Source organism: Talaromyces proteolyticus, assembly GCF_021365285.1.
Source record: "Talaromyces proteolyticus strain PMI_201 chromosome Unknown BGW36scaffold_3, whole genome shotgun sequence".
Taxonomy (NCBI): domain Eukaryota; kingdom Fungi; phylum Ascomycota; class Eurotiomycetes; order Eurotiales; family Trichocomaceae; genus Talaromyces; species Talaromyces proteolyticus.
The window spans coordinates 1,600,094-1,614,700 of record NW_025764279.1 but is presented as its reverse complement, the minus strand read 5'-3'; the positions used below and the strand labels follow the sequence as shown (position 1 = coordinate 1,614,700).

The window sequence follows — 14,607 nt, the reverse complement described above, 5'->3', positions numbered from 1 at the left end:
CGAGGAACTGTTACGACTCGCTAGAGCCCATGCTGGACCCCTCGGCGCCGGCTGGCCCTAGTCTCGCGGCGGTGTATTACTGCTGGATCCGTATTGTCCTGTCCGTAATGCGTATTGAATATTCTGCTTTGTTTTTTCTTTCTTTTTGGCTTTCCCTAGCAGCTGTTAGTCGACTTAGTTGTTATTAATTGACCAGGGTTGCGAGCCGTTATGCTGTCCCATTACTCGTCCTCATTTCGCGCCGCGTCCCGGCTGCATCGAGGTGAGACAATTCTCAAAGTTATCGGCGGAACTTGTGAAGATCAGTTGTGGTTAATTACGTAGCTGCTGTCACCTTTTCTGCCCTTGCCCACCCCATCTTCAAACCAACGCCAACATGGGCGGCAGCCGTTCGGGGCCGGGGGGGGCAGTTTCAAAATGCTGGCGACAATCATCTTAACCATATTATTATGCGCCGGTTGTCATCACTCGGAAATAGGTAGATCATTTGTGGCCTGTGCTGGAGATCTTCAACGAGGTAAACGGTCCTAACTCCTGCGTGACTTTGTAGTAGTACCTATTAGGCTTTTACTGGGCGATTAGTGCTGGGGCGGAGTAGGAAATTGCATTCCCAGGGCCGTCAGCGCGTAAATCCTTACTCTCAATAATCAATCCAGTCCCAGTCAAAAATTAGACTGCAAGGCCAGCACTCGATATGCTGAGAAGAGAGTTGCCAACCCTTCTCAGGTTCTGGCCACCACCATGAAGACACATTTTGTCTATGGTACTCTATAGAATGCCTATTGGCGCCGCGGCGCGTCATGGTCGCGTGGCTGGGGTTAGCTGTGCCTGACTGCCACGGAGCACGTCGTCTATTATCTGTTTTTTAGGATCATAATCGTTGCTATTGCTGTTGCTGTCTGTGTTGCTGCATGGTATTACTGTCACAACTTGCTGCTACCTTGTCGAGCGACAATAAACCTCTCACGATCGCTCTTGAAGCTGAATTATCCCGTACATTGCAATATTGCATGAACCTTGTAATTCTGTGGAGCACGGGAAGCCATAGTAAAACCTTGATTTAAAATCCCAGCAGTGGTCTATGACTGCCCAGGGTATATGCTGAGCTGCACAACAAGGTACGTGCCGCTGTCATCTAGGAAAGGCTTCTGTCGGAGTCCTCTCTGCATACAGGTATGCCCGCGAATCGCCATGCAGCTCTAGGCAGTGACAGATTGAGGACCAGAGTGCCTTTCGACGAAGCTTTTGTACAGGCTTTACCCTGTGTGTTCGACGAGCAGCTATTCCCCACCGAGGTGTCCGCCGCAGCTTCTTGGAGAGAGCCGTGGCTTTGCGCCTGCTAAATCTAATACACGGGACCCAGATATTAAGTAGTCAGCGCCGGACGGCCTGACATAGGATCCCTATTATTAAGGATGGGAAAGGGTGCGATGCCATCGTGATACGCCCGGCAACACAGCCGAACGGCAGGGCAGCTCCATTCTTGGCCAGCAGCTGAGAGCTTAACACGAGCACGCACACGACAGGCACACGACAGGCTCTGAAACGGGGTCGCACTGAAACGGGATCAGTGGGCAGAACAGTGAATCTGGTGGTTCACTGGTGAATAGTACGTGGTGGGGGCGGTGATGACGGGGCCGGCGAAGCGCTCAGCGAGTAGGATACAACAGCAGCAGCGAAGGGACTCGCTGCAGCGCTTGATACTTGTTCTGGTCAAGCACCAGACCCTAGGCTCGAAAGAGCATGACGGTAGAGCGGATCCTGACTAGTCAAACTCATCAAATCGATCCAGGATCCATCATGTGTCGGCTCTGGTGGTGATTCAGTTGAGCACCATTCCTATTGCGCTGGAATGACCAATGTTGTACACATTATCCTGCATGGGATGGTGGTCTCTTTCCTTTGGTATTCTTCTTCCCGCTTTCGATGCCGGCTGTGCTCTCGGGCTTCAAGTTGAAGCGGCCTCATCGACTGTTGCATGGTATCGTTAACTCCGCGTCAGACCTGGGCATGATTGGCATGGATCGACCGCCAAGAGGCGAGGTCAACTTACGAAACACGGGAGCATATGAAGCTCATAATACGTAGCAGTAAAAATCATGGTAAGTAACAAGTAATAAGAACGACGATAAGAAGCTGAGCTTCAGACACCGCCGAGGCAGCAGGGCAGGGGGCCAGCCAGGGAAGGCGCACCGCATGTGCCTTCCTCAGGCCCTTCCTGCTCCTCCCTGCTCCTTCCCTGCCGCCTCTTTTCCCTCCCTCCCTCCTTCTCGCTCTCTTCGTATTTCTCTTTCTCCTTCTGCGCCTCTCGCTTTCTATCAACTGTCAGCTGTGGCTGTGACTACCACATCGACTACGCTGCTACTAGCTGACGAGGCTGCAGCCAATGCCACAGCCGTTCCTGGATGATCAATATTATGAATGAATCACGATGCCGACAGCTTCCAGCCTCCAGCCTCCAGCCTTAATTTCGAGCCGGCCTACCACTCAGTAGCGCCAGACGCCCGCATACGAGTGTAACTGCCGAGCATCCACGCCCCTCGGTAGCCTCCAAAAGGGTCCTCCTCCTGCCACTAGTCGTGGCCTAGCGACTTTGGCGATGATTTAGTCTGATGCTAGCCTGCCCCGGGCTCTGGGGCATTGGCAAATGCGCCGACTTTGGCCCAACCGGAGCTGTTACTGTCCGTATCCACGCAACAGGCCCGCCGTCATAGCGTGCAGGATGGCAGGCTTCGAGAAATCTCGCGGAATATTCGGAACCCCATTTTCGCGACCAACAGTCCTGTTACGGAATAACTTGAATGGCCTGTTAGGTGTTGCCCATGTGGCATGTGGATTTGTAACCCTCCTTCCAGGCAAACAAAGACTCACTAGGAAAGGATTGTTATTGGCACTAATTTAATTATGTGAACAGTCTCCACCATGAGAGAGAAAATTTTCAACAGTACGGCATAGCATACGTGGTACTCAACCTGTACGCATGTCGAAGGAAACAAGGGCCCCTTGGTTTCACTTTTTGTTAGAAAAGAGCTGGCGCAAGATCGTCGCGGGTACGTACATTGGTTCTTCGTTTTCTCCGCGCCCCTGGTGATCGACAGGTTTCAAATGTGGGAGCCTAGGAGGACTTCTTATTGGGCTGACTAACTAAAGATCGATCCATCCCAGAGCGTCCAATTTTTATTAGCCATTAGGAGCTTGACAATGGGCTACTGTCTTGGTAATGAACTTTGAGATAATAATAACATGGTGTCAAAACTAATCAAATAATGGCTACAGCGGTCTTGTTTACCGTCTACGCTTTCCGCCCTTGTTTAGTGTGGCAGCAACGAAAAAGGAAAAATGTGAACTACCGAGCGCTGCAGCTAAAGACTAATTTACTCCGTGCTGAGTCCTTGACAGTTATTACTATGGAATAGCACCTTAGGATTAAAAGTAACAGTCGTACCTGGAGGATCCACTGTGCCCTTGGCGCATGAATCGGCTGCGACCTACGAAAGTCTCGATCGGATGACATCTACTACGATTCAAATTCCACCTAGTCCATGCAGAGCTCGACTTCTGGTTCGCGATCTACAGTACCACAGCCCAACAACGAGAACACGAGGGGGCCAAGAGTGACGGCCGAATTACCTATACGGACTGATACTTCAAGGCTCAAGTAAATAGCATGTTCGGGGCTGGTTTTAAACTCAGTCGCCCTGGCAGTTAGCAACCAACTATTGGCTCGCTTATTCTTAGGCCTCCAAACCAGATGTCATTTCCACACGCACATTGAGATGGGGATTGTTTGCGACTTCCGAATGGAACATGAACATGATCGAGAGCTCCACCGGTACGAAATGGATCATCTCCACAACCATGGATTGCATCGTGTAACCGTGTCTTTAAAATTGGCTAGCGGCCCAGCGCTCGGCTGGCCCATTACTATGGCGGAGAAATTGACAACATGTAAACAAATATATCATGTCATTTGGGGGGAAATTATTGACGAAATCGCCAGGATCTGGTGTCTCCCGGCCACGCAACAAAGAGAATGCATAGTAACCTGATTATAATAATATCAATATTATAAGCATATCCGTTATACTTCATTCTCCATATTATTCTCGGCTCGCCGGGGTTCGGCAAACGAAACGTGCACGTCCCTTAAGATCGACAACGAGTAGAGCCTGCTAAGTCGAATACGTACATACATACGTAACTTGACTGCAATCAGCAGAAGCACGATTCCCAGGTCGTTAAGTTTAGGCTAAGCCCCTTCTCATCTCGGTAAAGATTGTTGCGATTCACGAGATGGGCTACCGTGGCATGATTTTGAGATGCGTCCGTCGTCTACTAGATTGGGAACAGCGCGGTCAATGATCGCCGCCGAGCCGTCCTCGGAGAATATTCAGTCCATTGGAAAAGGCCACCGTCAATATCAGCTGTTGTTCGATCTGATTGACTTTGCCATAATCAGTAGTAAGTCGTCCATTCTCCGTGTACCCTGTGCTCAGTCTAAAACAGGGTGATTTCAATCCACGCCAGAGCCAAATCTTTCGAAAACAAATATGGATTACATGCCAAGCTGAAAATACCGTGTTGTTACTATTCATTACCGATGGCGTAATAATTATTATCACATCTGCCGTCTCTGCTTCAACTCGACCAGCCTTGTACTTGCTGGCACATGCGAAAACAAAAAGTGAAAACGATGACATTCATTTCATTAACCATAACTCACCCCTTAGTGGCGCTTACCGAACCTTGGATGCTCAAAATATCTCAGTATAATAACACAAACAAAGACCTCGGCTTGGCGGAGAGCGCCGATTGAGGGTAGCAGGCGCAAAACCTTGATTGTGACCGAGTTACTAACTTACTGCTCATTCGTATATAGGCTCCGGCAGCTGGGTAGTATTTCTTCCGTAAGACCTTGCAATGCATTTTTGCTCTTTTCCTTAGCTCGGCCAGAATCATGGCGATTCCTGCTTGTGCAGGGCAGCGATGCTACTGCAAAAGAAAGCGCAGGCTCTTGACTCTGCGGTAATTATAACCATAAATTCGTCATTACCAATCGTCACTTCACTGAGTGGACTCCGAAAGGATTCCTCTCCGTGTATGCAATGAGGATTCCGAGATATCGAGCCTGCCTTGCGAACTCACCAGTGGTTATCCTCACATGCAATTCAAGTAGCACAACGCCGCTGCTGGCATAATAATACTAATAATAATAATAATAATAAATTATTGACTCTGACCCTAGCTCTTTGTTTAATTTCACTTTAACTCTTTGAGACTAAGTATCATGCTCGACGCAACCAATTGGCTGTTCTCGACCCGCTCCGGCTGTTCTGGCTCTGGGAGGATCAGGGCCTTGCTTGCCCCCATATACTACTGACGCTGTTGCGTTCACTGTCCAGCCATACCACCACCACCAACTCCTCCTCCTTCTTCTTCTTCAGAAGTCCAGGCCCAGTATTAGGCTATCAGCGTCAGTGATCAGCATCGGTGATCAGCAGCCATCGGGCTCGGTTAATCAACTACCAGTATATCAGTCGCGGAAGCTAATGCTCAGTCCCGGGTTCTGCGCCGCATCCGGCACTCCATGGCTGGTTAGTCTCTTTTCTACATTTAGTTCTTAGAAACCGTGTTATTATTAATTGCTACTAGACGACATGCTATCAAACCAACCAACACATTGATTCCGCTACTCGGACGCCACCACTCGGACGATGCCTAATGTGCTGTACATGTAACCATCGGCACGGAGCCCACTTTCCGGGAAATGGCCAGCCCAGTCGATCATGAATTTGACATCTGAATCAATGCCAAAATCATAATATTATTATTAATGATTAATGATTAATGATTAATGCCTGTGGGAGGCCGTATGCCGAATGCCGTATACCTCGGATAAAGATAACGGCGCGTCAATGGCAATGCTAATCGCTCATGGGCCGCATGGATGGCATCGGCACCAGCCAAAGCGGGGGTTTGCCCAAAGACCCTTGTAGTTTCTTGCTCTGCAAGGGTCCTCTTTCACTATTTAGGGCCTTCCTAATATTTTGTATGTACAGGGGGGTGTCTGTATACGGTATACGTGCTGCCAGTTTGGATATAGAAACTTGTCTAATGCATGGTGGTGGCTAGGTTCGCAAGCCTAGTTTGCTATAAGTTACGGATTATACGTAATGCTATGACTGAAGCTTGATGTAATTTGTTGATGCGGATCAAAATGGTGAGTATTTCAGTCTCAAAGCGTTTCCTGCAAGCAATCCGTTAATTTTTATGTAAATGCTGCCAAGATCACAGATAGCTATTCAAAGTCTAGATCTAGCTCATATCAAGTTAATTGACTAACTAGCAATAACTGGTTAACTATTTACCGTGCTGAGATAAGAATTAAATCTTTGGATCTTGAATGCCAGCCCCGAACTGGTTGAATATCCAATGCCTAGTACATACAAAATCATTAGTCAGTCCTACAACAACAACAACAACAACAACATCAATTGATGGACCACGAGAGGATTGAGGCCAACTGCAAACCGGCGACAGTCTGAATCAAAATCTTCAACATGGAATCTTTAATCCAACGGGATATTATACTTAGCCCGGAGCTTTTCAAATTATCCATTCCTTCGTTTCCACATCCCGGACGGACTTGCAGTGTGGCTTGACGAAATTTTCGCGATCGGCAATATTAATTCTCCATACCAGGTCGTTATACCTTGTACCGTTGTCGGTGATTGAATGTTGACTATGAGATGTTTTATACGGGTCTCGGTTCTGGTTCGGGTGCTCAGAGTTGATTTCGCTATGACTGCATATAAATCATTTCTTATCATTGGAACTACTTTTATTCTCTTCTCCTCTCTTTCTTATCCTAGTCACCTCGGTTTTGATGTTGACTGGGCGGATTCATTGAATACCATTTTACCAAGGAGGGGTGCGATCCTGGTACATATGTACATAAAATATCTTTCCCAGCGAATATCGGACATGAAAAATTGGATAATACATGACATGAAAACACTGCAGAACTGTATTATTGAAAAGCGACGAGAATCTCGCCGATTAATCATCCACAATAAGAATGATGAACATGGTTGGTGTAACTTGTCAACAAACATCTCTTGGTACTGTTGGTCGCACACCCTAGCCAAGGATAAAATCGGAAGACAAATTACCGGCTCGCTTAGAAAGAAACAAAATATAGGTTTTTTTGCTTGTTGTTGGTCTTCTTTTCTCGTATATTTAGGCTCCGGTGTATACTAAATCTAGTCACCGCAGACTTGCCACACTTGAAATATATTTACGAAAAATATATTTAGAATGGTAATACAGTACGAATCATTAATAATTTGTTGTACATCTTCGTCGTACTGAGTAAGCCGGGTCTCCGCCCTATCCAGACCATAACAGTTGAGTACATGAATAGATAAAAATAAAAAGGCCGCAGTGACATCGATATGTTTCTTCATTTTCACTTATGCTACATAGTATCTTCATGCAACCTCCGATCCAGGTTATGATCCTTGCTTTTGCATTCAAACCATCGAATCCAGAAAATGAGAAATGCTCGCCGCAATTACTTATCTTGATTAATTTCAAATTACTTAATTATATAACAAAATAAACACACTTTTGGGTTTTGGAATTTGCTGACTACATATGTATGATGCAATACGACCGTCTGGCTCAATTGACGCTGGTACCAGCAGGGTATATTCATACACGAGATGTTGCATAAACTTATATTATTACTAACGATAATAAGATAAAAGAATAATAGCAGCAATAATAGTACATAGGTATTAATATCAATAAGCTTCCCATGTGATATCTCTTGTCAAGATACGAATGTATGTAGAAGATAAGAGCTATGTTACGAGCAGATTTTGCTATACCCTGTCTAGACTGGGATAGAGGAGAGACCAAAAAATGCGATTATATGCTTTACCAGTTGGACGCTGCAACTCACCATCGCGTTAATTCCAGTGATCAATGAGGATTCCGTACATACATATCTTCTGTAGAATCAGGGATGTACTTGACGCATAATTGTTCAGATAGACAGGTGGCAATGTACGACGTAAATCGATAACAAAGCGACGCTGTCGGAGAAAATATGACTTTCCCAGACGTAATTGTGCGACGTTGAAGTAAAAATATCGCTCTCAGGTAGGGTTTTCTTAGATATTATCATCTCTTTATGGTTTTCACATTCATCATTATCGATTCGAGAGTACGTCAACTGTGTAGAGAAATAAGCATATAGTGTAACTCCCAAATCTATTCTATTATACCTGCATCAGCAAGTTCCACGCATTCTGTAGATGAACGATCCAGCCATGGCCCGTCGACAGATTCCTCATTTCTGCGTCGGGTGTATACAGGGCAGAAGCATCAAGAGACATGTCAAGCGGAAACCCGAGATCCTCAGTGCCGAGTGTCGTCGGAGACTACCTGTCCAAAATTGAATCAAATTGCACTGCCTATCAAAGAAAATCATTCGTCTGATGTTATCGAAAATTAGGAAGATGGGCGTATACTATGTTCTGTGAGCAGATGTCTCTTGCTGTGTGGAATTAAAGATAGCCTGGTAAGTCTCTGGATTAGATAGTAAATGTAGAAGCCTATGTAGATATGGTCGGCAATTTAACTAGGCTGGAGTGGTGACTTTTCTATCAACCCTGATGCTTCTTATAGGTCGTCGAGTCTACGGAATTCTAGTGTACGCGGTTTAAACGCAATGGAGAAGAAAGTGTTGGCATCACACATTACAGCACCCATGCATATTCATTCCATGTAGCTGCGCTAAACTACCGGTATAGAAGATAGAAAAACCCCTTTTTGAGAGAAGACAAAGGAAAAGAAACGTTTACTGCTCAGCAAGGATCTTCTGGAACTGCTCACCAGCACGCTCAGGCTTGCCGTGCTCAACAGACTTCTGGCCAAGCTTTTCCTTGGAGTACTGGGCGGCGTATGGATTGAGACGGAGCATGACCTGCTTGTTGCGGAGAGGGTTCTTCTTCTGGACGTGGCTGCGCTTGGTGCGGGCTTCACCCTTGGGCTCGCGGAGCACCGACTGGATTTCAGAAGAGTTGATGATGCGGGAAATGTCGGCGTTGGCTAGGACGTTGGAAGGCAAGAGGAAGTCCTTTTTGAGAGCGGAAGCAGTGGTGGTGGTGCCGTAGACCTCATCCAAAGCAGCGAAAGCAGAGGAGGTCCAGACAATGAAGCGACCGAGGTGACCACCGGGGGCCAACTGGAGGAGGTTGAGAGAGTAGACGGAGGAGGTCTCGACACCAGGGATGTTGCGGAAAGCCTTGACGAGCTCCTTGCCATCGGTCTCAGGGTTGTAGACAACGAGAGGACCACGGCGTTGACGGAAACGACGGCCTCTCAACTTACCCTTACCGGCGCGGATCTTGCGGGACTTCTGGACCTTGACGAGGTCAGGACCAGCACCGACAGCCTTGAGCAGGGCAATGGCGGCCTTGGTCTTGGAGATAGCGGCGTTGTCGAACGTCTTGGACTCGACGACGAGAGGGACCTCGGGGACATTGGCGACGCGGTGACCGCGGGCGAAAAGGAGGGAGGGAACGGAAGAAGCTGCTAGCGCAGAGGCAGTAGCAAAACGCCTGTATCGATCATTAGCACTGAAAACCCAGCACCATATCTAGCACCATGCGTATCTTACTTCTGACCGTGGTTGACCTTCTGGTGCCACTTTCTCCAGACCTTGGTAGGCGCGAACATACGACCGGAACGGCACATGTTACCGAAAGCAGCTTGACCAGCACGGTGAGTACCGCCACCGGAGACACGGGGAATACGGGCGACAGCACGACCTGTTCGAAGAAGCTGTTAGTTTTCCATGTTCTTCGCATCTCGAAACATCTCCGAATCCCACATACCAGTACCCCAAGACTCGGCAGAAGTCTGTTCACCAGCCTTCTCGCTCACAGCATAGGGCTGTCTCTTGTTCTTCGCAATGCCGGTGTGAACCTTCCTGTAGAATCCATCAGCGCCGTCCTAATTGGCCTCCCAACAATTATTTTTATTGTTGTCGTTTAATCGGCGACTCACTGGACAATATCCGCACGGATTGGCGAAGAAAAGACGGTAGGGAGAGTGTGGGTAGCGCCCGAAGGCTTGCCCTCTGCCGTGGTGATGGTAACAGTCGGTCGGGACGCCATTGTTGTCGACAGTGTGCTGGTGTTGTCGTCGTTAGCAGTTCGATGTCGAGATAGCGGTCTCGAAGATGTGGGTTGAAATTTCTCGCTTAGTGGCTCCGCTGGCGGTGCGGTTCCCGGCCGAAACAGGAAACAAGGGCTTAGGGCTGGCAGTGCGGGTCGAAGCCCGCTTTAAAGCTCCAACCAATGATATCATATCTCCGAATGATTAGACTGGAGTGGGCTTTACGTTGTACATTACATTTATAGGAGTCGTGGCGTACATTTTAATGTTTGCGAAGCTGGAAACCTGCATGGCGGTCTAGATGACTCGCTGGAGAAATACCAATTCATAAACTAAAGACTATCATTCATGTCTCATGGTTCTTGGAGCTAGCATGGCAATTCAAAACAACATGATCGCCGATTTTTGCCTCTATCGGGAAAGGATTTCGTGGAAATTACAAAGAACCAAGGCATATTTCATAACGAATGGAATGGGAAGAAATCAAACGAAAATCTTGGTATGCCAGCCTGTGGATGATTTAGATGTGCACATGGTTGTTGGCGGCAAATCGTCTCCGATGCATTTCAACATGTCCTCGCTTGGTGGCAACAATATTTATTACTGCTGATTGTCCCGGCGTGCAAGAAGTGCCGGCTGCGACAGACTGAATAGCAGACCAGGTGCCGCTAGCACAGCGTTGGAACGAGTGACCACCTATACAGTTCCATTCGCCTTCGTTAGTACAAGCTCCAGTAAGCCCTTCATTGGTAGACGAAGTGGTGGAAGATTCGGGGGATGGGCCGCCGCTTGTAGGTGGTGAAGTAGGCACAACTGCGATCGTAGTTGCCGTGTGTTCTAGGAACATTCCTGGCGAGTCAGTCGTCGGTGCAACTTTCGGTGTATCACCGGAGGACCCGCCAGATGGAGGATTTGATGTGCCACCCGAGGAAGTGCCGCCAGTAACAGCGCCAGTAGCAGTGGGCGACGGTGCAGGAATTAGGCCAGTAGCTGTAATACCTGCACCGCCAACGCAAGCAGGCGAGTCGGACGGTAGAAGATTAGAAGGATTTCCAGCATACTGGACGGAGTCGCCGGGGTTTGGGAAGCGAATATCGAAATTTTCTTTGGTTGTACAGCCACCGATATTGGCGACAAACATTTCAGGATACTCATTAGCACGCTTGTAAGCGATATCGCTGCGCTTAGTGCTTAGATGGGTGACCTCGATAGGAGCACAATTCATGTACATCTCACGATTGCCAATACGATTGAACCATGTCCAAGCAAGAGTGTATCGCCCCACAGCGATGTCTGGAATTGTGAATTCGAACGTGGAAGCACCATTACCAGAAGGATTCGCAGGCAAATTTTGATCAATTGTCGCTGGCATTGCTGGACAGCCTCCTTCGATTGAGTGGATAACGAACCACTGTGAGGCTTTCGAGGGGGTTAAGTCAGTGGTCAAGCTGATTTGACAGGAGCCTCCACCATGAACAGCACTCCCAGTGAAGCTCAAAGTTTGGTTAGAACCGACTGGAAACCTGTTTTTTCCCAGGGGGTCTCCAGTTTCCATAAAGTACGTTTTATCTCCGCGTTGCTTGCAGGGGAAATCAGAACCATCGGCCGCGAGAGGTGAATTGTTCAGGCCATCGCCAAAAGGATATGGAGTGTTCATAATCATGTGGCTATTCACAGATGCCACCATCAAGATAGAAAGTATGAAAATAGACTTGAGGAGATTCATGGCGACGCTTCCAGCATTTATAACTTGGTAAGCTTGGTTCTCAAGGTTATGAGGATACTCGGTCGTGCCAGACGACGCAAACGTATCACAGATCAGTGGTCGAGTACGAGGCAACGAGCTTTTCGAAATCTAGCGAAGGATAGGTGTCTGCACCAGGCAAGACTTGAGAGATCAAGGGAAGGAAAATAAAGAATGTAGCCAGGACTTGCCTGAAAAGAAGGACGAAGGAAAAGCGAAAAACGAAGTCGAGTCTTCGAGTTAGTGACAAATAAATAGCGGTAATGAAGGTACAGGTAGGAGTCTCACTCAATTTATTTCAGTCAATGACTGGCCAGAAGCCAATAGTCAATAGACACTGTCCGCTGACTCAAAGGATCTGGATCTGCGGGTCCGGATTGATTAAGACTAATTGTTTGAATCAGTGGGAGAAAACCGCTGTATGCAAGGTCCAGAACAAAAGGAGGTTGGTCAATGGTATTCGAGATGGCTGGCAGCCTGTTTGCCTGGCAAATAAGCGGCACCTGTATTGAATTGGCCTGTCACCTTTCCACAGAAATCTCAATACAAGGCCGCTCTATAAGCAAAAAGTCCATATTTGGTCGATATTTGCTGCTGTCAGTCCAAACTACCAGCGCAAAATCTTTTGTCTACGATTTAATACTCCATGGTAGGGATATGTGGCCAAGAGCTTGACTCATTGTCGGTGGATATTCTTTGTCAATCGGTCATCATGTGGATTGCTCTAGGAAACAACAGAATGGGTAAGCTTCGTTTGCGACAAAGAGAAATATACTGCATGTGTGTAACGAACGGAGCAAGGACAAATTGGTGGAGACAGATGCGATTGCCAGGATCAAAACTTGGACTCGATAATCAGCAAGGACTATGGCGCTAGACCTAAAAGGGAATAGCGCAGTCTGTATACCTGTACTTGGTCTATTCTTAGAAATACATGGAGTTGCGATGCATCGGTGCATCATATCATAAATAACAAAAAGCAGTCTTTGATTCACCAAAATCATATACTAGATACACTTTAGAGTACGGAGTTTAATTTCATGGAATTGAAGCAAGACAGCGTCATTGCGGTAAATATATGTCTGTCTATAATGAGCAAAATCGCGGCTATAATGACTACAGTCAAATGTGGATTGATCTTTCAGCCGGTATTGCGTCGTTTCGCTACCTTTCGATTTGCTTGCCTTGGCACAGGTGCGCTTGTAAAGGTATTGCGACGATTTGCTTTTGCAAAAGTTGCTTATCTCGCCACTGATGTGTTGTCGCAAGAAAAATGCTAAGTAGTTGCACTACCCCAGAACTTGCGTATAATTCAGACTTAAGTATCCTGCGGACCGCGTCCGAAAAGATGCTCCCTAGGCTGTGGTTTGTACTCAATCAACAAGATGATGATTGTGATGATGCTCTCAAAGTGTCAACACCACTTGCTTCTTTCTTTGCTTGTCCGACAGTGTGCGATCTTGAGTCAGTCGCGCCAAATACACGACCTATAACTCAAATAGATCATTTTTTCCCTTTCTTTTTGCCTTTATCTTTGCCTCCAGAGGGCTCTTTTTGAAAGCCACCTATGGCTAATGCATCTTTGCCGGCATTATTAATAATGCGAAACCGATCTGGTCCTAATAGCACGCCTCCATACCACCTAGTAACAACGACTAGCACATCCCATACATCCATCAACTGCATCATGTGCAGTAATCGGCCGCCAGCAGCCGTCTCTCCATCATCGTCGCAGTCCTGAACACTCGTCTCGGAGCCATCATTTTTCTTTTCTCGAATACGCCATGCACTGATATTATGAGTTGCTGCTGCAACTTTCTTGTCGGTTGCAAGGAGATAGTCTAAATAAGCCTGCGCCTGTGCTTTACTTGTGACATGGACGGCCCTTCCAACGAAGACAGATTTCTTCTCCGTCATAACGTCAGATAAACTCCAGTCTGGAGGCTCGTTAATTCCGAACGCGTCTCGGAGGGAGAGAGTCGCAAATGAGTCTTTGAGGTCTTCCTCGTCATGACTCTCGCGAGTCTCAACCCCTCCCGAGTTGTCGTTCTTCGTCACATCATCTACCACGCCAATACTCAACTCCTCGAATTTCTCGCTAGCCTCGCTAATGACCTCGAACAGGCATACTTGGCCAGGCTGATGTGTCCGACGCGTAATATCTTCTAGAACATCAACCGCTATTCTTCCCTCACCCCGAGAAGCAGTCGATGCCGTTCCGATAACTCTAGGAGATGTTTCCGGGTATTTGTCGTCGAAGCCAATTAGGAATGATAATTCAGGATGGTTGGGAATTTGTATCTTTATAGTCGTAGTGACAGTTTGGTTCGCATTGTTCGTACTTCCCAAGTCTAGAGTCCGTAGTGAATTCTCTGTAAGTTTCCCAGTGACTGTGACTGTATTAAGGCCAATCGTTTCGGAGCCGTATATTGCGTTGATGGCTTCTATTTCCTCGGCGAGATCTCTGTTGTGCAGAGACTCGAGGTCAGAAGACATGACACCGTTATAGATGCCTCGGCCGTTCTTGAGTAGATAGCAATAAATAATTAACCTAAAATCAAGCCATGAATAAGGAAAAGGGTATAGTCAGCGCCAGAGACGGTATTCGTAGAGAAATGAAATGAGCATCTAAAAGATCGGATTTGATCCGATCACCCCACCAACGCTTCACCGCC

The 14,607-nt window shown here is 47.3% G+C and overlaps 6 protein-coding genes across 6 annotated transcripts; 3 read left to right on the top strand and 3 right to left on the bottom strand.

Moving 5' to 3' along the window:
* The first annotated feature begins 3,052 nt into the window (after window positions 1-3,052).
* On the top strand, window positions 3,053-3,751 carry BGW36DRAFT_110858 (uncharacterized protein). The gene is made up of 3 exons (XM_046209230.1): window positions 3,053-3,217; window positions 3,277-3,341; window positions 3,400-3,751. Exons 1-3 carry the CDS (start codon window positions 3,202-3,204, stop codon window positions 3,616-3,618), a joined length of 300 nt encoding a protein of 99 aa, XP_046075458.1. The 5' UTR covers window positions 3,053-3,201; the 3' UTR covers window positions 3,619-3,751.
* A 2,349-nt stretch (window positions 3,752-6,100) lies between these two features.
* Window positions 6,101-7,282, top strand: BGW36DRAFT_372163 (uncharacterized protein). Its single transcript, XM_046215446.1, has 2 exons — window positions 6,101-6,220; window positions 6,288-7,282. The coding sequence occupies exon 2, from the start codon at window positions 6,736-6,738 to the stop codon at window positions 7,258-7,260; it is 525 nt and encodes a 174-aa protein (XP_046075457.1). The 5' UTR covers window positions 6,101-6,220; window positions 6,288-6,735; the 3' UTR covers window positions 7,261-7,282.
* A 1,584-nt stretch (window positions 7,283-8,866) lies between these two features.
* On the bottom strand, window positions 8,867-10,187 carry BGW36DRAFT_394822 (putative 60S ribosomal protein L4; the record flags this gene model as incomplete). Its single annotated transcript, XM_046217959.1, has 4 exons — window positions 8,867-9,629; window positions 9,689-9,839; window positions 9,906-10,000; window positions 10,078-10,187. 4 exons carry the CDS (start codon window positions 10,185-10,187, stop codon window positions 8,867-8,869), a joined length of 1,119 nt encoding a protein of 372 aa, XP_046075456.1.
* Window positions 10,188-10,708: 521 nt separating this feature from the next.
* On the bottom strand, window positions 10,709-11,851 carry BGW36DRAFT_356220 (uncharacterized protein; the record flags this gene model as incomplete). Its single annotated transcript, XM_046213745.1, has 1 exon — window positions 10,709-11,851. One exon carries the CDS (start codon window positions 11,849-11,851, stop codon window positions 10,709-10,711), a length of 1,143 nt encoding a protein of 380 aa, XP_046075455.1.
* A 997-nt stretch (window positions 11,852-12,848) lies between these two features.
* Window positions 12,849-13,323, top strand: BGW36DRAFT_110710 (uncharacterized protein). The gene has a single exon (XM_046209229.1). The coding sequence runs from the start codon at window positions 12,973-12,975 to the stop codon at window positions 13,210-13,212; it is 240 nt and encodes a 79-aa protein (XP_046075454.1). The 5' UTR covers window positions 12,849-12,972; the 3' UTR covers window positions 13,213-13,323.
* Window positions 13,324-14,589, bottom strand: BGW36DRAFT_110709 (impact family protein). The gene has a single exon (XM_046209228.1). It carries the CDS (start codon window positions 14,426-14,428, stop codon window positions 13,436-13,438), a length of 993 nt encoding a protein of 330 aa, XP_046075453.1. The 5' UTR covers window positions 14,429-14,589; the 3' UTR covers window positions 13,324-13,435.
* Window positions 14,590-14,607: the final 18 nt, after the last annotated feature.